General features: G+C 46.9%; 1 protein-coding gene across 1 annotated transcript; it reads left to right on the top strand.

The window, feature by feature from the left end:
• Positions 1-267: 267 nt before the first annotated feature.
• On the top strand, positions 268-14,155 carry TRIB1 (tribbles pseudokinase 1). The gene is made up of 3 exons (XM_054985095.1): positions 268-660; positions 3,891-4,183; positions 10,032-14,155. The coding sequence occupies exons 1-3, from the start codon at positions 319-321 to the stop codon at positions 10,498-10,500; spliced, it is 1,104 nt and encodes a 367-aa protein (XP_054841070.1). The 5' UTR covers positions 268-318; the 3' UTR covers positions 10,501-14,155.
• The last annotated feature ends 6,761 nt before the right edge of the window (positions 14,156-20,916 follow it).

The raw sequence follows: 20,916 nt of genomic DNA on the forward strand, positions 1-20,916 counted from the left end.
GGCCAATGGTTCCCCGCGGCCCGCCCCCTTCCCCTTGCGTCACGGGCCGCTTGGACGAGCTCCCCGGAGTTTGGCAGGCGCGCCGGCAGATGGTGAGGAGCGCCGGGAGGGCTGCTTGTGCGCGGCTCTGGCTGGAGAGGCGATGCGCGCCGGCCCTGCGCGGCCCCTGCCCGGCTGCGGAGCCCGCGTCTGACCCGGCGGGAGAGCCGAGGCCGAGCCCCCCGCGCCGCCGCCCGCCCGCCCGCCCGCCCTCCAGGCCGCCTTCGCCCCCGGTCAGCCTCGGTGCGCGCTGGGCGCCGCCGCGGGTCCCCCGGCCCCATGAGCCGCCAGCTCGAGCCCCGCAGCCCCGCCGCGCTCCTGCCCCCGCCGGCGGCCCGCCGGAGCGCCCCCGCCAAGCGCCTCCTCCTGCAAGACGGCGCCGACGAAGCGCCCGCCGCCAAAGGCGCCCGCCTCGCCGCCGTCGAGTGCTCCGCCGCGGCGCCCCAGGACTGCCTGCTCAGCGCGCCGGCCTCGCCGTGCGCCCCGGCTTGCCCGGGCAGCGGCGGCGGCAGCGCGCAGGGCCCCAGCCTCGTCGCCGGCTACCTGCTGCTGCCCTTGCCCGACAGGGAGCACGTCTCTCGGGCGCTCGACGTCAACACCGGCCGGGAGCTGCGCTGCAAGGTAAGCCGGCTGTGCGCTCTCGGGCAGGCAGCGAAGCCGCTTGGGCTTCACCCGGGCGGGACCCGCAGCCCCGTTGAACTTCTCTGGCGCGTCCTTCGTCCCCCTGCACGGCAGCCTTTGGGACCGGCATCGGGGGATGCGGAACGGTGACGCTTTCAAAGGGTGACGTCTGCAGGGGGCCAGACGGGCTCCGGCTTAACTGGCTGAGAGATCGGGACCGTTGGGGGGTGGGGGAATCACTTTCTTTTGTTGTGGCAGCCGAGTATCGGCGATCCGCTGCTCGCAACCCGTTTGCATTCGGGGGAATACTTGAAGTAATTCCCCCTGGAATTCGGTAGCGCTTAATATAGGAATTCCCCCTGGAATTTGGTAGGGCTTAATATAGAGCGATTTTTTTAAAATGCATAAGATCGGGCGTTGCAAGATCCCAGCTGGATCGAGGGTTTTATCTAAAGCCGGCGCTGGCCGGCGAGTAAAGTACTGTCGAGGTAAACGGGGATCTCCTTGGGTCACAGCCCTGCTCGTGCCTGCGGAAGTTGCCGCTTTGCGCCTTACCCTGGTTGCAAAGGCGAAGGCGATTGTCGGTGCAATCCTAAGAAGAATTACTCCAGTCTAAGCCCATTGAAAGCAATAGTCTTAAACCGGAGTAACTCTGCTTAAGGTTGCGCTGCGTGTCCTCTTTTGTGGAGGAACGGGGAGCTGCCGCTGGAAGATCCGCAGTTGAATTTCTGTGCATTTAAATCGCCTGGAAAGGGCTCGGCTGTTCTCGCCCGCTGCCGTCCCCCGTTCTCCACTCCCCTGGTGCGGAAGAGCAGGCGGGCAGGACTTGGCTGTGACGAGCGCAGCTTTCCAAGTTTTCCATGAGGTGTCCTCCGCTCTTTAAATAAATACGCACAGCCTCGATCCGTTTCCAAAGGCAAGTCCAGGAAACCGGCGAGGCGTTGGAAAGGCTGCCCCCTGCTGGTTGCAAGCTGCAGCGGGTTGCCTTCCGTAGCTGCTTACTCTAAAGTCGGCCTGTTGAAGTCGAAGAGACCTGTTCTAGATCCGTTGCCTGGAAAATGTGTCATTGAATAAACTTGCACCCCCCCCCCCTTAAATTGTACCAGCTGGAAGCAAGGGATTGGTAATACTATTGCGCAGAACTCTCTAGGCATGCTTGATCTTAGAGGCTACTGCAATCAGTATGACCTTGTTGGGTCAATCCTATGTGGTTTAATATGTCAAGAGTTGCTTACACTCCCAGCCTTTCTTCAGCTCTGTACAGGATTCCTGTCGGTTTTAAATCTTTGCAAATTTGCATGTATATGCCCTGTTGCATGTGTATTGAAATGCCTTTGGAATTGACTGTACTGACTCACACTGTGTAATCCTCCTTGAGTGTCAGTGAGAAAGGCAGACTTATAAATAACATAAATAAAAATAAAATAGGTGCTGAGAGTCAATACAGACTGTGGTGTTGTGTGGGCAGGCTGGTTGCGCCTGCGAGCTATCGGCTGCTTCTTGTTCTTTAATGACTGCAAACCTTCAACACCGTTTCTGACCCTGAGGCAAGGTCGTTGTGCCAGATGGCACTGGAAAGGCTCTTAATTCTAGAAGACCAAAAGCCGCTTCCTAGCAGCTGGTATCCTGGAGGCCCTGAAGGGAAAGTTGTCTTCCTTGGAAGAGCAAGATGCAGGTCCAGTAGCACCTTAAAGCCCAATGATTCCCAAGGTATAAGCTTTCAAGAGTCATCACTCCCTTTGTCAGATGCATATGTAGCAAAGGGAGCTTTGACTCTCTAAAGCTTCTACCTTGGAAATCTCGTTGGTCTTTAAAGTGCTACTGGGCTTGAATCTTGCTGTTCAGCTGCAGACCAGCACGACTACCCACCTGGAACTATCCCCGTTAGAAGAGTTCTTGTAGCCCTTGACATCCCACAGTGGACCGTGGGTGGGCAGCAGGCTTGCAAACTCTTGTTGAGGACTAGTGACTTGAGTTGGCTTGCCTACAAAGCTGCTTTTAATTGGAGGCTCTGAAGTGGCAGAGAGGGTTTTTGGGCAATGGGGCCTTGCACTGTGTGTGCATGTCTTTGTGTGTGTTTTCCCCTGGAGGAGTTGTGCTGGGATGAATGGGAAAGATGACATTGTATGTTTGTCACAATTTCCAGGCAAGCCTAGGATGTGAGTAACCTAGGAAGCTTACAGGTCACTGGGAGAACACGACTGACGCGTTGCGAAACACCAGTGAATAAAAAATGAGAGGCCCTTAATCCCCTCCTTCCCTTGGTTAAAGTTTGGCAGCCTCGGCAGTTCCAGCGTGATTGCAGTCGCCTTTGTCTGAATCACCGCAGGCCAATCGAAAGGTGGCTGCTTCTGTGGTTTTTATGATGGAAACTCCCCTCTCCTCTTCTTCCATGCTTTTTCCATGCTAGATGAGAATTGCAAAGTATTGCTTACATGAAGCCCTGTCGGCACATCGGTCCGCTGTTTGCCGTTGTGGCTCTCGGGTGTGATGGGTTTTTTTGTCGAGTCCTCGCGCAGTGGGTTTTGTTCCATGTTGGATAAAGTCGGATCTTACTCCACTTTAATACTTATGAATGGAGAACCAAGAAGTGGCTGGTGTCCCAGAATGTTGTGGAACAGAAGGGGGTGGTGTTTAATACAGCGACGGCATCTTCCGTCTGAGGGAAGCTCGCCAACATAATTCTTATGTATAACGTGGCTTTGCTGGTGTAGGCGAAGCGATTACGTTTGTTTTGCGGCAGGTACTCGCTACCTACCGCAGATATTTCCAGGTCTTTCTCAAATTCTGGCATTCGGAGGTATACTGCCTTTGTTCATGGAGGTTCTGTTTAACCAAGATGGCCTTTGAGAGGCCTGCTCTCCATTATATGTATATACAGTCATCTGCTAAGTACATTATGTGGAAATAAAATCCCATTTATTTCAATCGTTACCGTCTATAAGGTATAATATTCTTCTAAAAGCCTCAGTACCGCTTCCCCTTGATACCTTTACCTGTGCCCCAGTTCTTTGCCCCGGTTCTGCTTTCCCCCTTTCACCCCATTGATGTGTAACTTTAAGGATGGACCCGTGGTACTTATTTCCATATCAGTGTGTTTGAGATCACATGGCTTGAAGGAATCTAGTACTTGGCTGTAGGGACAGCAGGGGCAGAGCTGTTCCTTGTGTGTGCCTTCCCTACGGCAACCTTTTAGTAACGCTGGTTCTTCCTTCCGGTCCTGTTTCCAGGTCTTCCCCCTGAAACACTACCAGGACAAAATCCGACCTTACATCCAGCTCCCCTCGCATAGAAACATCACCGGCATAGTGGAAGTCATTCTCGGGGAAACCAAAGCGTACGTCTTCTTCGATAAGGACTTTGGCGACATGCATTCCTACGTGAGGAGCTGCAAGCGGCTGCCGGAGCAAGAGGCTGCGCGACTCTTCAAGCAGATTGTCTCAGCAGTGGCTCACTGTCATCAGTCGGCCATCGTGCTGGGCGACCTCAAGCTCAGGAAGTTTGTTTTTTCAAGCGAAGAAAGGTGAGCAGAGATTCCTAGTCGTCCTGTATTGAGGTTGAACTTTGGGATCTTGGTTCAGTCCTGGCTAGGAGTTGCCAGGCTAAGCCAGCGGGAGGGCTGGGGGCAGGGAAAGGGGGGGCAGAAGAGCATTGGCTACATTGCGACATCGTTTCTTGGTAAGACCTGGGGTAGCTCTAGGAAATGGTGGCAACTCTGTGGTGAAACCATAGAGTTTCTGATCGTCCTTGTTGTGGGGATAATAGTAACATAGTTTGTAAACCGCTCTGAGTGGGTGTTAAGTCATCCTGAAGGGCAGTATATAAATCAAATGTTGTTGTTGTTATTACTACTACTACTACTACTATTACTACTACTACTTCCAGGTTACCTGGAAGTGATGTCATGATGCAGACGTTTAAAAAAAAAAAGTTCTTCTAGCAGTGGTGGGCAAAGAAGGCTGCCAACAGGAGGCGTTGCAGACCTAGCTCTGGCTTATAATTAGAGGGCAACCTTAATAAGGGAGTTGGGGAGGAGTGAGGGGCTAATGCTATGTGCTCCCCCACCCCCTTCCAAATGACCAGAAGCCAGGTTCTTCGTTAACAGATTGCGCTCATTCGTGCACACCCACCTCAGTTGCTTCTGTAATGGCCAATTTTTAGGCCGAATGATAGCACCAGGGTCCAGATTTGACCCAGGGGCTGCCAGCTGCTTCCCTCTGCTCTAAGTTGTGCGTGAGAACTCCGTGTTGGTCAACACAAAGAACTCTCACAGTAAGAGAGGGGGCCTGGCATTGAAGAGAAGTGCTTACAATACGAGTTCAGCATGCACTGTGGATTCTCTTTTTGCCTTAAAATGCGGTAGTTGAATGGTAGTTAGTGTTTTAGAGGAATCAGATACAAGATCTCTGCAATCCGTATACTTGCCTTATGAGTTTGTGTTAATATTCTCATATTGCCAATGATGGGCTGTGAGGGAGCGGCTTGGCTTGCAGCAGAAACTCTGGACTGAAGGTTTCTTGGTTCCAACTGCTGTAAATAAACTATTGACACTCCATATTTTATGGGTAATGGACTTAAGTTTTGCACGTGCTGGGAAACTAGGAAGCTAATTTTGGCACCCTCATAAGTGTGCGTGTGCGTGTAATCAATGCATTTTGAACTTAGGAAATGGGCCTGCATGTCTCTCCATGTCGAATTGCAAACTGCTTTTGAAACTGGACGTTGTTTCAGAAGCAGGAGGCCACGTGGCATTGGCCTGGGGGAGGGTGCTACTTTCCACAGATCACTACCACGCGGCCACCGTGGGTGCCTAGAAGTACTTGAGCGCTCTTTGAATTTTGGCCTCTGTTTTGGTGCAGAATAATTCGAGTTGTCATAACTTACTGTAAAGTTATTCAGTGGTCTTCAGGGGAAATATTAGGACATATGATGTGTAAGTGGTTTGCAGCTCACAGTAGTAGACTAGGATCTTCGTGGCCATTCAGCACACAAGTGTTGGAAGAAAAAGTGCACACTGTGTACGAAGGTTGCCTCTGTTTTGCCTGTTGTACACGCTGGAGGTCCATTGTCTGTTAATGGCTTCAAAGACTACATGTGTGTCCAAAATTAAAGCTTGTTTGGTACTGATCGGTGATGCTTTGTCCTTGCGCCCCTGTGCAAGTAACAATCTCATGTGTGCAGCAGCCTTTAAGATGCAGCGTTGGCCAGCAGCTTATTACCAAGCAGCTTAGGATATTTGGATTGAAGCTGAGAAAATCCCACTGGAAACTGAAATCCCAAAATGCTTTGCCTTGATTTGGGTGGTGGAACCCGATGGGTTTCTGGGCTCTGAAGTGCAAGAGCACCCGCTTAACTGGCTTGTGGATTGCACTGGGGCATGTTGTGCATATGTTTCAGCCTTGTTGAAATGTTGGGCTAAACTGTGCAGCAGGATGTCAGTTTAAAGCTTAGCTCACATCTTTAAGTACCCTGTGTTGAAATAAATTATATTCTGATAAAGGATGAGAATGGAAAGAGGAGGCCTTGGTTGGAGGTGGGAGGACAGAAGCCAGAAGATTGGGGGGGGGTCTGCAGATTGATACAGAAATGCAGAAATTGGGTCTGTCTGGTGGGTGGCAGATCTAAGTGGCATGTGGGTTATAACCCAAGGTAGAAACTAGTTTTGCACACCTTTTTGCTTGGTATAATTGTAACCTGTTCGGTGGCAGGTAGTTCCTATTCTTGGAGATGGAAGAGGCCAAAGGCCACACCTTGTTCTGCAGGTTAGGTCGGACACCCACCAGCTCCCCACACATTAAGCTGGGTGCATGGGTTCCCTTGAAACTGTGGCTTTTGCATTGGGAAGTATGCATTTCTTCCCATCTTGGCCCTAACAACTATTAAGAATTGCTTCAGCCACCCCTGGTTTGCAAATCTGCTATGCCCTGGTTACCATTGAGCATGGTTTAAGTTAGCACAGATGTAACACTAACTTGGGGTTGTTGTTTTTTTGGACATTGGGATATTTCTTTGACAATTTTTAATAATTCATTTTTGGGGTATTTTCTGTTGTTTAGATAATTATCTTATATGTTCTTTTTTTAAAGCAGCTGGTTTCTTTTTAAAAGGAGAGGAAGGCGTATCCAGGAGAGAAAGGACAGGAGCACATGTTTGGTGTAATGGTTAGAGTGTTGGACTTGGATCTTGGAGAACTGGGTTCGAATCCCCACTCTGACATGGAAGCTTGCTACCTTAGGCCAGTCACACTCTCAGCCTAACCCACCTCATAGGGTAGTTGTGGGGGTAAAATGGAGGAGACATGAATGGTGCATGCAGTATGGGGTTCTCTGAGGGGAGAAAGGCAGGGCGTCGATGAAGTAAATAAGCAATTTGAGGCCAGCTTCTTTGCAAAAGCGCTGCTTGCAGAGGGGGTCCATGCAAAGTCTTTACTAGACTTCTGCAGCAGAGCGCCTCTGCAACACACAGCACGACCCTCCAAGCAGCACTTTCCCTTTGTCCTCCTTCACAGATCAGATGTCTGTCATTTCCTGGGTCTAATCCATCAGGGATGTGCCAGTGACAGCTTGGTGGTCTAAAGACGATGCGCAAGATTGTTTTGCCTGAACCTTACACAAACTGGTGGAATGGGCTTGGTAGGGGCAGCCAGAGGGGAAAACTGATGTGTGAAATAGAGCCTGTGAAACTCATTCATTTAAGTCGCAAAGTGGGCTGCCCGTTTGAACTCGGTGGGAGTTCTGCTTTCGACACAAACAGAAGCAATTTCACGCTCTGAGGATTGCAGTCCCTGCGTTGGTTTACTCTAAAGTGATGCCAAAGTCAGCTGTGGGTTGTGGACAGTCTGTCGTTCACAGATGTCAGAGTAGACAAGAACAAGAGTCCAGTAGCACCTAGAAGACTAACAAAATTTGTGGTAGGGTGTGAGCTTTCGTGAGCCACAGCTCACTTCTTCAGATACCAGATGTCAGAATCCTGTGTTCCTGCTTGTTTTTTAAACTAAGAAAACATCCTGTGGTACTTAATTCCAGTGTTTGTTTTGGGATGTGTGTGTGTGTGTGTGTTTGTGTATAGGGAGGGTGGCTCTTTGAAAGGAAATAGCTTGTGCTCTCCTTTTTTACTTGTTCTGGGTTTCACCTTCAAACCAGTTCATTCGCAGTGTATGGATTCAGGCCGTTTTGATCCCAGCGGAGCTGCCTGCCTGTGCTTAAATCCATTTATTCTGGCTTAATTAGACTGGAGATCCAAGCCATTGGAGGAGAAGAGAATTTCTAGTCTCCTGTACACTAGAAACTGGTCTTGTCTACTTGCGCTTCAATCTCACTGACGTCTAATTAGGAGTTGTCGGGCCTTTTAAAACAATTTTAATCCTTTTTTTTAACTCCTGAAATTGGTCTGAAACTTTTAAAAAATCCAAGTTTCCGTTCCTTTATAAATCACTGGGCCAGGGCAGATGTCTTTTATGGAAGACTAGCCTAGCCGTGCTTAGCACCACATGTTTGGAACCATGGCTGATCAACCACCACAGATAAAACGTTTATCTCTCGCTTCTCCTCGATTGCTAATGGAGACAGCCCACTCGCGTGTCAGCCAGTGATCAAAAGCACAGCAGTCGAGGGGGAAATTGACTCTGTGAATTGGCTTCCAGCCCCCCTCAGCCCGTCTCTGCCCATTTCTGATAGAGCAAAAAATGCGTGTTGATTTATAAACTGGGAGGGAGCCGTGGTATATTTGATGGCCTGGGATAAGTTGAACCACTTGCTGAAATAGCAAATTGCACCCAGCGTCAGTAGTTTAGACATGGCAGCTGTTGCGCAGGCTGACGTTGATGTGTGTTTGGCAACCAGAGGGTTAAGCAATGCCAGGCAAGACGTTAGCTTAGCAAGCACAGGTGCAGAGTTTTGATGCCCTGTCAGCCAGTCAGAGGGCAGGCAGGGTAGGTTGAGTAATATTTTCCGTTTACAGAACCCAAAAGGGGGGGGGGGGGAGAGCGATATCTCCATGAAGACAGGAAGGGCATTCCGAGGACAGCAGCAATCTATGCATTTACAGGCCAGCAAAGCCGTTTGGGAGACAGAGAGCAGTCGGTAGCCAGGGGATATCTAATCAATGAAGTGTTTAAAAAAGAACCGGCTCCTCACTGGAGCAGAGCTCTGGGAATAGGATGTTTGCATAAAAGCTTGGTAACCTGCAAGGCCAGTTTGTGTATTTGTGTGTGGAAAAATATATCTGAGCCCAGGAGTTCTGTCTATTTCAGGAACAAAGGGGATATGAGTTTTGGCTGAGGTCCACGAGCCAGTTAAGGCTTGACGTCACGAGGACTAATTTGGCTTCAGGCCAAGATCTTTGCCCTGTGAATCTGCTTTAGCTTCACTGAAATCTGAAGGGGGTGGCTCACACATGCAGGGAGATTGCTTGGCAGCGGAATGTGTGAATGGACTTGGAGTCCGAATGTGTTGTGTGTGTTGTGGAGGTACTAGGTTTGCAATGACCCGTTTGCGTGCCTGGATATTGCAACCGAGCGATGACCGTGACTGGCTGAACCAGCCCCAGTGAGCAAACAAGAGCTTGTTTACTCCTGAGTATTCTTATTCAGATGACTGTGTTGCACCATTGTAAATGTCCTTGAAGCCCTGTGGTACTACTGTGACATTTTGGAATTGTCTAACCATGGTGTATGCATGAAGTAACACACATTTCACGTGTGCTAATACCATCACTGAATCTTTTGGCTTTTTAAAAAATTATTTTTATTTCAATTATTAACAAAACTGTTTACGATATGAAATACAACATGGGCAAATTGTTAAAAACTACATAACAGAGAAAGGTAAAACATGGAAAGACAAATTCAAGTTGAATGATCTGATATTTTTTGGATTATAGATTCAGGATTGTTTGGTCTATTTTATTGGGAGGATATAGATTTTCTTTAGAAATGTATTAAAAAAAGGGGAACCATTTTTCCATAAAATTTGTTGTTTTGGAGAAGAATCTTTTGGCTTTTGAAGATTTGGCTGTCTTTCTTGGGTTGAAAAGTCTTGTTTGAGTTGATACTGGACGGGGCTGGTTTTGAATGGTCTATAGCAGTACGTGGTCTTTGATGGTTGCTTTGCATGTGAAAGTCAGCATCGCCAGTCGACAGCAGCACAAAGGGACCACAGATGTGTGAATCGGTCCATTTGCCTCATAACCTTTTCCCATGCCAGCCAATCATATTGCAAGCTCTGACCAGCTGTTAACTTCTGTATAGATTGCATTTCTAGGAAAGTTGCCATGACTTGGGGACAGCATCTGGAAGTGCTTTGACTTTGTTATATTTACTTCTCTGCTCGTTATTGGCACAGTTTATTGAACTGTCGATCTCTTTTTTCCAGGACGCAGCTGAGGCTGGAAAGTTTGGAAGATACCCACATCATCAAAGGGGAGGACGACGCCTTGTCAGACAAACACGGCTGCCCAGCCTATGTCAGTCCAGAAATCTTAAACACAACGGGGACCTATTCTGGAAAGTCGGCTGATGTTTGGAGTTTAGGAGTAATGCTGTACACACTCTTAGTGGGACGCTATCCTTTCCATGACTCGGACCCTAGCGCCCTGTTTACAAAAATCCGCCGTGGACAGTTCTGCATTCCCGACCACGTTTCTCCTAAAGCCAGATGTCTCATCCGTAGCCTGCTGAGACGAGACCCCTCTGAAAGACTTACCGCTCCAGAAATTTTGCTCCATCCTTGGTTTGTTGCTGTTTTGGAGTCTGGATATGTTGACCAGGACACGGGAACCTCTGATCAAATTGTTCCGGAGAGCTCTAGAGAAGATGACGATATCAGTTTCTTTTTCTGCTAGTCCTGATTCACCTCTTGGGAGAAGAACGTTGTATCCATGTTACAGCCTTCCTTGTGTTCTGGTTAACTTTGTTTTCCAAGTTGTAAATGCATCGTGTTTCAAAATCCAGTTGTGGTCCAGGACAGAAGCCGTCATCTTAAGCGCACTGCCTCCAAAGTTCCATTCCCCCACCCCCCTATCTCTGTGGAAGCACGCCAAAACAGAAAGCTGTAATCCTCTGCCTGGTTTAATTTGGGCAGTTCCCCACTGAACTCCATGGGGATGGCTGGTACTCGGACTGCTTAGCCTATAATTCTGGACAACCTTGCTCTCTGGACTTGAATGGGACAACATACTCAAACGAGCACTTCGAAAATTTCAGTCTTTGTTCGATTCGTTTTTTAAAGAAACAACACAACACGGTCTGGGTTTTCCTTGCTCCATGTGTAATATATATTCAGATCCACATGGACTTGCTGTGCTGGCAACTTTACGCTGCTGTAGCAACTAGAGGACAGCCAGCTGGATTCTTAAATATCTCCTTCATCATAAAATGACAGGGCTGTAAGCTGGGCGTTGATTACAGAATCTTTTTTGCCCATGATGTAAGAGAGAATATGCAGCCACAATTCTTGCCTTCCTCCAATGCCAGGCAGAGCACATGATAGTCATAGTGCAGAAAGTAATAAGATCATCTCTGTAAAAAGCGACATCATTGATTTCAAAACCAGATCTCCAAATGATGGGAATGGTGCCCTCCAGGCTGAATTTCTCAAACTTCTTCCAGAGCAAGCACTGGGTGTAATCTGCTTGAAATCAATGAGATTTTCTTCAGTCTGAAAAACCGTAGCCTTCCGGGCAGGTCCTTTTCTATATTCTGGTTTGCAAATCTAGACTACTAAAACTGAACTTAACCACTTCATCCACAATGGTTTGAGCTGAGGTCTGAAATGTAAACTTGCTCCTTTGTGCAATTTCATATTAGGTTGGCTTAAATCCAAGGGCTACAGTTCAATCGAGTTGGGGCTGGATCCGATTGGTAAGCCTGATCACAGCGTATGATATTTTAAAAGGGTTTACTTCTGAGGCTCTGATTTAAGTTGGTTGGAAGCTGGACAACTTAGCAAATTCGAGGGAGTTTGCACAAATTGTAATTTGACTACCCTGGTCAGATGTATTTGTTTTGCTTACTTTGTCTAAGACCAGAACCTTGAAAATGACTCGATCTCCAGTGATTGGCTTCGACAGGAGGCAAATATCCACCCCTTATTCTTGAACATTTATTTGGAAGTCTGATTTCAGTAACTCTTGCTTCCATGCAAAGTGTTTAGGTGTGAACTGTACATTCAAATGCCTGCCTTTGAAACGGGTGCTGTGATCATGCTACCAATCTCCTACCTGTATGGCTGTTAAATCCCAGCTGGTAGTCTGATGCAACCCAAAGACCAGCCGTAGAATGCTTTTAATCCTTTCGACTTATCCCTGACTCCTCGTGTAAACTTAAGCGTTCCTTCTGAAAGAAGAAAAATGGCTGCGGTTGTCAAATGTGTTACTGTAGCAGGTAGCCAAGGACTCCTTTTGACCTTTCTCCCTGCCGTTTTCCGCCCCAGACAATTCATATCCTAAGAAGGCACGGAAGTGGCGTTCATAGTGTGTGTGTGTGTGTGTGCGTGCGCGTGTGTGTGTGCGCGCGCGTGCGTGCGTGCGCGCGCCTTGCTGAGAAGATGAATGCTCAGCCAGCCTTGTTACTGACTTTCACCGGATGCACCTTTGTGGTCAAAGAGATGTGGGTGTGTAAATGATACCGAGCTGCTGCTGGTATCTTTATGAAGCTGTCTAATCTTGTGTTTCACTATCTCTGCAATCTTGGAAGGCGGCTGTTGTTTGCATCCTATGTAGATGGGGAACCTGGGCAGCCAGAAGGTGACTTGTGCCAGGCTTGCCCAACTGGTCAGGGGCAGAGGCGGGCTTTGATTCCCTACCTCTTGAATCACACGCATCCAGTTCTAGGCCAAAACCTCACTGTTGAATTTAAGAAAAGTAAGCAAGAGCAGAGACAGGACTCCCATGTTCAGCAGTGTAGGTCCCCACTTTAAAAGACCTCAGGTAGCAGAGGCTTGGAAAGACTGGGGGCCTTGGAGAGCTGCAGATATCTCTGGGCTAGACTGACCAAGAATCTTTGCATAAGATCCCCTTCCTACAGTCAACACTGAAGCGATAGCCATGGTGCTGAATTTTCTATCCTGTTAAACATAGCTAGCGTTTGTAAAGAACAGTTCTTCTCTGGCAAGTGGTTTGAAAGGGCTTTCTTCCTCAGCTTGCCTAGGTCTCTTGCATCAATGCCGGTGGGCGTTGCTTTGAAAGTGGAATTGTGTATCTAAATACCAAAAGGCATCAGCTAAGGGTGGAGTGGACCTAACCTGAGAAGCAATGATAAGCCCTATCTCATTGCATATGTGTTTGTGTGTATGTGTGTCTTCACCTTTTGTTTTGGGATTTGCATTGCATCCTCGCCCTTTCTACCAAAGGAAAAATAATTACCCATTTCAGTGAGCAAACAAAACAATAACCTGATGTCCCTATCTGAATATTCCTTCTGGAGATCTTTCTAATCCCTTCCTCTTTCTTCCTTCTTGCTCTGGCTGTGATAATTTTTCACTTGATACCTGCTCTTGGATAAAGAATACACTTGAAATGTTGTTCTCCCGGGTGAACTTTCCAGAAAAGAGGAACTGCTTCAGTTTGGTGACTTGATCTACTGCCCCCGTGACTAGGCCCAGAAGATTTTGTTAATTGGAAGATGGCTGGTCCTCCTTGTCTTGTGAGTGTGCCATAGGTGAGCATAGGCATGAGTTGAAACTTTAAACAGAGAACTTTGTGCGCACTTAACTTGCAAGCCTGTATGTGTATACACATGCACAGAATCAACTAAATTTAAACACAGTTGTATACAACCTCTAACATGACTTTGTTCATTGAGAGTAGAGTTACGAAGTTAAGCCAGCTGTGGTTTTACTTTCCGAATAACTCTGATAAATACGTTCTGTGTTGAGTTATTTGAATTTTTTTTTAAAAAGGCTGAATATCCTCACACAAACATCAGTTCCCAGAATGCTTTGAGGGAGAGGCAAGTGGTACAAGAAGAAACCAGTTGGGCTTGTACATTGAAGTATGTAATATTGATGTTCCCAACGAATTGGGATACATCTAAAAGTTATTTTTTTAAAGCAAGTTCTTATAAAGAAGGTAGGCCACTGTGCTTTGGAGAGAGCTTGGCCGTACCTAATCTGCTGTGTACTTAGTACAATGACATCTTATCATTAAAGATAGCTTTAAAAAAAATGGCTGTAATATGTGTATGTCCTGAAACCTGAGGTGTCAGCAGTTTAAATGTGAATTATGGCTGGCAATACTAACGACAGAATCAAGAGAATTAGTTGAAATTTTATATTTTGACCTTTGATTGCACTAAAGCTCTTGTGATTGCTTTGATATATATTTGTATCTGTGATACAGTTTTTTTTAAAAAAAAAATCTCCTCAAACCTGCCTCTGAACCTGTATATATTGGTAGGTGCCAAGCTAATAACACTATGTCAGATGTCTGTAAATATGTACATATTTGAAAATGAAGATGTAAAATTCCTGTACAAAATGTTTAATAAATCTGGTTTCATAACAAACCTCGTTTTGTCCTCTTCTGGGATATATATAGGAGGTTTCCCGGGTCTCCCACAAAGCGGGGAGCTCATTTTTGGGAAGGGTATCTACTTGGGTTTTTTTTTTGCTGTGGACTGAAGTCTGTAAGTGGATGATAGAATAAAAGTATTTTAAAGGATGCTGCAAGACTCATTAAGATGTTTCACATGCAGGGACGCGGTGGAATGGAGTTCCGGAACCTCTTGAAAATGGTCACATGGCTGGTGGCCCCGCCCCCTGATCTCTAAAAAGAGGGGAGTTCAGATTGACAGCACGGAGGGCAATCTCAACTCCCCTTTGTCTGGAGATCAGGTGGCGGGGCCACCAGCCATGTGTCCATTTTCTCTGAGGGCAACCCACTGAGTTCCACCACCTTTTTCCAGAAAAAAAGCCCTGTTCACATACTGGAATTTATTTATTTGGGGAATATACTGGGGCAAGTCAAAGTAACATGAGCAACTTAAATTACCAATATTTAAAGCAGCATAAAAGAGCCATTTAGTGGCCTGAAAACAGCTGTTGGGTTAGAAACAGGGTCATAAGACAGTTGCCAGAAAATGATAAAACCCCTTAATTTAAAAGCCTGAGTTTTAAAAATTTTGGCCTGGCACCTAAAGAAAAGTAAGGGAGATTCCAGGTGAGCCCCAAGGGTATTCCAAATATGAGGGGCCATGCCTGAAAAAGCCCTGTCTTAAGATACCATCTGCTTAGCCCTTGCAGCCAGAGGGGGATGCAGCAGGACTCTGGAAGAAAATTTCATTTTTTGTAAAGCATCTGTCTGCACAGAAGTCACTGCTACCGATGTCGAAGTGAATGAGACATAAAAGTTGCTGGGCTCCAACCTGAAAATTTCCTTTAATTTTTTTAAAAGAAAATCTGTTGCTTGAATTGACAGCTGAGGCAGTTGTGGTTCTTCTCCACCAGCTCCTCCTCCCCTCTCCTGTACTTTACTCCATGCCACTGCTGTGGTCTGCTCTCCCCAAATACGGGGCAGACATGCAAGCCAGGAAGAAAGATGGGAGAAGCTGTGAGTGACCTAGTTCCCCAATTCACTAGCAAGTTGGAAAGAGAATCACTAGGTCTGCAAATGGGAAACATGAAGGCATGCAGTCACATTCCAGGAAAGCAAGAAGGCGAGATGAATCACGGCGGCATGCCCCATAATTAAATTAATTACAACTATTCTCCCTGGTGGGGACCTGAAGCAGTTTAGGATATTCTCTCCATTTTATCCTCACAACAGCCATGTGAGGTAGGTTAGGCTAAGACGGACTGATCCAAGATCTTCCAGCAAGCTTGTGTGGCAGAGTGAGGATTTGAACGCAGTTCTCCCAGACCTTAGTCTAACACTCCTACACCATGCTGGTACCCCTCTTAAGTGGTGGAAGGGTGTCTGTTACCACGGTTAAAGGAAGATTAAAGATGAGCTTGGCCCCATCCCCCATCAGACTACAAGAGTGAAAGTTAGCCATGATTTATAGTGAACAAGATCCTCCTTTCTGGGTAGGTTTTGCTTTTGGGTGAGGCTAAGGGCACCATCTATTACATAATGTCTATTAGGCATTGAGCAATGACTTGTGATTGGTTTCAGTGGTCATGTGAGAAATGCCTCATCACTCTGCTCTGTTTCTGCCGGTAGGACGGGCCAGTCACTGAAGCCATGTAAGGATTTGCTAAGCCTCGGGAGGGGTTCCTGTGGTGATGGCTGTCACTCCAAGCAAGGACTTGCATCTTTTCTCTGGGTGAGGAGGAGAAAGCCATTGTGACTCCAAACGGTGTAAATGAACGCTTTCTTATTTCCCATGTCCTCAACAGTGCTTTTCAGTGGGTGCAATTCCATGCCTTTTGGCAAGTTGATTCAGATCATCCGAATTCTTTCCACACAATGTGCTGGGACTTCCGCTTGACATATGCTTATGTAGAAAAAAGTATAACTGGGATTCTCTATAGAGTCTATGGATACAGCTGCAGCGTCCTGTGGTACTTAAAAAACGTGGCCATCTACCGTTAGTGGACAGTATCTAGGATTAGCGCTATGGGTAGCTAAGAGTATTCATTGGGGCCTAGTTCTCACTGAAGTGGTAAATGTATGTGGGGGGGGGGGCTGTACCACTTCAGATGGTCACATGAATAGATCAAGATGGGTAGCCATATTAGTCTGTAGCAGTAGAAAAGAGCAAGAGTCCAGTAGCACCGATAAGACTAAACAAAATTGGTGGTAGGGTATGAGCTTTCGTGAGTCACAGCTCACTTCTTCAGATACCTGATTTGAAGAAGTGAACTGTGACTCACAAAAACTCATACCCTACCACAACTTTTGTTAGTCTTTTAGGTGCTACTGGACCCTTGCTCTTTTCTACTGTCACACGAACGTTTTCCTCCATATGCAAAATTTCCTCGGTACAGAAAAGTACCATATCAAGGCTTCTAACCTACCTGGAAGAAACTCATTTTTATGTAGTTTCAGATGGGTAGCCCTGTTGGTCTGTAGTAGTAGAGCAAGATTCGGGTCCAGTAGCAGCTTACAAACTAACTAGATTTGCAGGGTATGAGCTTTCGAGTGTCAAAGCTCCCCTCGTCAGGTTTTAATAGAGGCCTCTTAAGGCACGGTGTCTCTTGGCCTGCATTCTGAGGAGAAAAACTTGTGTCTCTGGAATGTTCCATTGTAGTGAGGCCTGCTTTAGATACCCAAAGGGATATTTTGAAGGTCTGAAGCAACCCCGAAGGTGGAGTAAAGAACATAAGAAGAGCTTGGTTGGTTGCATCAACCCCAGCACCTTGTTTCATACAGTAGCCAACCAGTTGCCCTCGCTGGGGTGGGCAACAAACAGGACATCGAGGCTTTCCCTCATGTTTCCTTCCACTTAAATGAGGCATCAAGTGATAATCATCCATATGGAAATTTGTTTAATTTTATTTTTGAATTGATAGCATGCTGTGTGTTCTTTTTAGCCTGGCAGATGCCCTATTTTTGAAACTTAAGGTAAGCTAGAGTGCCAGGGGGTACATACGCAAATACTTGCAAATAATTTCAGTGTTGCGCAGGATCTGGCAAAGCAATGGGGTCAAACCTATAAAGTGGATGGGGTTGGTGGATGTGCTGCTGGTAACCAGAACTTCAATCAGCTCCACCTAAGAATGTTTTGAAAACCGGGCTTTGAATCAGTCAAGAGCTTGCACTGAATGCCCAAGAATTGCTTTCTAGAATAGGAAAAGGTCTGGTTAAGCTGTGTGTGTGTTATGTGCCGTCAAGTTGCCTCCGACCTATGGCGACCCTATGAATGAAAGTAGATCCAGAGGACTTAGCCATGTTAGTCTGTAGTAGCAGAATTGAAAAGAGTCCAGTAGCACCTTTAAGACTAACCAACTTTACTGTAGCATAAGCTTTCGAGAATCACAGTTCTCTTTGTCAGATGCGAGACGCATCTGATGAAGAGAACTGCGATTCTCGAAAGCTTATGCTACAGTAAAGTTGGTTAGTCTTAAAGGTGCTACTGGACTCTTCAATTTTCCTATGAATGATTTTCCTATGAATGAAAGACCTCCAAAACATCTTATCATTAACAGACTTGTTCAGATCTTGCAAACTGGAGGACGTGGCTTCTTTTATTGAGCCAACCCATCTCGTTTTAGGTCTTCCTCTTTTCCTACTGCCTTCAACTTTTCCTAGCTGGTTTTCCTCTTTAAAAAGTGTTAACACACCTGGTAGGTCCAGTTCTGCTCACCTGAGACAGGTTTTTTCACAATCACCATTACTCTTATCAAGCTTGCCTTTGTGGGAGGTGGGGGAGGGGACACTACCTTTTAGGAGGGGCCACTACCTTTTACTTTGAGGATGGAAGAATGCTTAAATAGGAAAGAACAAAAACGAAAGTATTTAAGGAAACAAGAGCTCTGTAACGTTAAATTACTGTTCTTCTTTGGTTTCTAATTTTTCTGAGATTAACAATTTGTAGACAATAAAACAAGCACTTGAGTCTGGGAGCAGGATTCTAGACGTTTTTGCCGGGGGTTATAAGGAAACCACTGATTCATTCCTTGGAACTGAACCAGAGAGTCTGGCAGCCAACTTGGGGAGGAAGACTAGCAATTTCCCTGACTAAAATGTACAGATATTGAGCGGCGGGGGGGGGGGGGAGGGGGGTGTCTCTCTGTGTGTGAGAAAATGAATAAATGAATTCCAGGATGGATGAAGGTTAGGAAAAAGCCTTTATTCTAAGGTCCTGTTTACATAGGTTGGTTTTACTAACTACAACAGTAGGCAGTAATTTGCATGTATGAATGGGCCGGCACCTGTATTGCCATATGCTACTATTGCACAGCACTCCGACTGCTATGCTTCTCAATGCAATCTGTTTATGCAACCGGCCAGCCATCGAGTACACAGTAATTTAGAGGCATATATAAACGAGGCCTAAGACACAGCCTGCCGCTTTGACAAGGTGCTTGGCCACTGTCCTTGTCACTTTAGAGTAATGCCACTTATGCCTGCTGATGGCCACAGTGGGTCACCAGCCAAGGACGGCTTTGCTCTTCTGAGCTGCACCTCCCAACTGGGATATGAAATCAAATCGCACGGCTTGCTGTTTGCATGGATAGGCCAATAATGAGAGCCAGGGTGGTGCAGCGCTTAGCGGTTTGGTCTAGGATCTGGGAGTCCCAGGTTGGAATCCCCACTATGCCATGGGACCTCATTGGGTGACCCAGGGCCATCACACACACTCAGCCCAACCTACCTCACAGGGTTGTTGTGGGGATAAAATGGAGGAGAGGAAAACAGTGTCAGCCATCTTGGGTCCACATTGGGGGAAAAGGTGGGGGTATAAATGAAGTAAATAAATTGTAACAACCACCCTTTGAAATAGGATAAGCTGAAAAATAATCTCTGATCCAAAGTCATACTCGCCCCTTTTGTTTCCCTTCCACAAAGGGGTCGTTGATTCATAGCTGTGCATGACAGGTGCCTTGCCAATAGACCTCTCACAATTTGGTCCTCCCCTTCTGGCAGTCCTGGTTCCACTGACATAGAGTGGGTTCCTTTGGGATAAATGATAAAACCAGGGCTTTTTTTCAGGGGGAACGCGGGGGAACAGAGTTCCAGAACCTCTTGAAAATGGTCACATGGCTGGTGGCCCCGCCCTCTGATCTCCAGACAGAGGGGAGGTTAGATTGCCCTCCGCGCCGCCGAGCGGCACGGAGGGCAATCTAAACTCCCCTCTGTCAGGAGATCAGGGGGCGGGGCCACCAGCCATGTGACTATTTTCTCCGAGGGTAACCCATTGAGTTCTACCACCTCTTTTCCCAGAAAAAAAGCCCTGGATAAAACTATATAATATTGGACACATTCAAGCTAAGGGATCAATTTCTGCCATTCAGGAATCGACACCTATCTCAAGTTAAGCTCTTGTGGTGCCCCTGGGCAGATGCTTGGATGGCTCAGCCGGAGAACTGGCCTGTCAAGCGGGTTTATAAGTGGCAAAAATCTTGATATTTAACAAGGCTTGAAGGACCAGGGGGAAAAGGGACCAACACAAAGCAACGTTTGTTTTGTGCACAGAGAGAGAGAAGGCTAGAAGAGAACTGAGGGAAGGGGGTGTTGCTCTTGGCTAATCACATGACCGTTTAGGCAGGAAAGCGGGTCACTATGTGGCTTGAGGGCAACGGTCCCTAACAGGGCGTTAGAGAAGCATTGAAGAATTCTCTGTTAGTTGGCCTGCGCATGCGCAGTCCCCATATGTGCCTGCACAGAGGAACTCGATGAACAATAGTTACAGGTATGTACAACCCTGTTTTTTGTGCATAGATAGAGACTCTTTGCCACAGCTGAGTCCAAAGACATTGCTCTGTGTTGGTGACTAGTCCAAGCCTGGGTCACTTTGAGCTGGAATGCAGAGAACCTTGGCCCTGATCTGAATAAGTGGCAGGGAGGGAGAGATACTGAGATCCCCCCCCCACCTTTGCAAGCTCTCCCATCCAAATGTGGGAAGAATTTCACAGGATTAGGAGAGAAAACAATGTTCCCAAAATGTTCACAACAATATGCCCTTCCCCCCACCTCATCTCACATCAGATTCCACCACTTTGCTCATGAGAGAAGCAGCTCTAGTGATTTCAAAAGCCAACGTTTCATCCAGAGAGGCACTGAAGCAATTTTTCCTAGCTTCTTTCCCCCCCTCTTTTGGTCTGAGGGTGGCTGTGCTGAAGAAACAGATGACGGGAGCTGGTAAAGCAAAACAACAGAATGAATGTGTTCACCTCATCTGCACCTTCATTTGCTATTCTGAGTATTACAACACACGCACACCAGCAGCGGCGACGGCAGCATAGTTTCCATGCACTTGCTGAGTGGACACCTGACGCCATCCTATCTCAAGTTACTTCACGAAAGTTATCTTGCTTGGCATTAGATCCATATGGAAGCCACCTAGGCTGTCTGATTAGATTACGCCCCAGCACAAATTAGATCCTGCACAGATGCTTGTCTGTAAAGTTTGTTAAAATGGTGCAAAACCTGCTATTTTAGATCATTGAATAAATGCCCAGCTAACAATGGGAGTTCGAAAGCATTTAAAACAGTGTCTTGAGACTTTGACTAGCTTGCATCCTGCTCTGTAGCACAGGGAACCTAGACAATGGGTGGTACATTTGAGTTCCTCTACGTGAGACATCTGACATGTGAAGAACACGTGTCGGGAGGTGCAATGTTAGTCGGGAAGGGTAGTTTAAAAAGACAGAGCCG

Source organism: Eublepharis macularius, chromosome 7, assembly GCF_028583425.1.
Source record: "Eublepharis macularius isolate TG4126 chromosome 7, MPM_Emac_v1.0, whole genome shotgun sequence".
In the NCBI taxonomy this organism is placed as follows: Eukaryota; Metazoa; Chordata; class Lepidosauria; order Squamata; family Eublepharidae; genus Eublepharis; species Eublepharis macularius.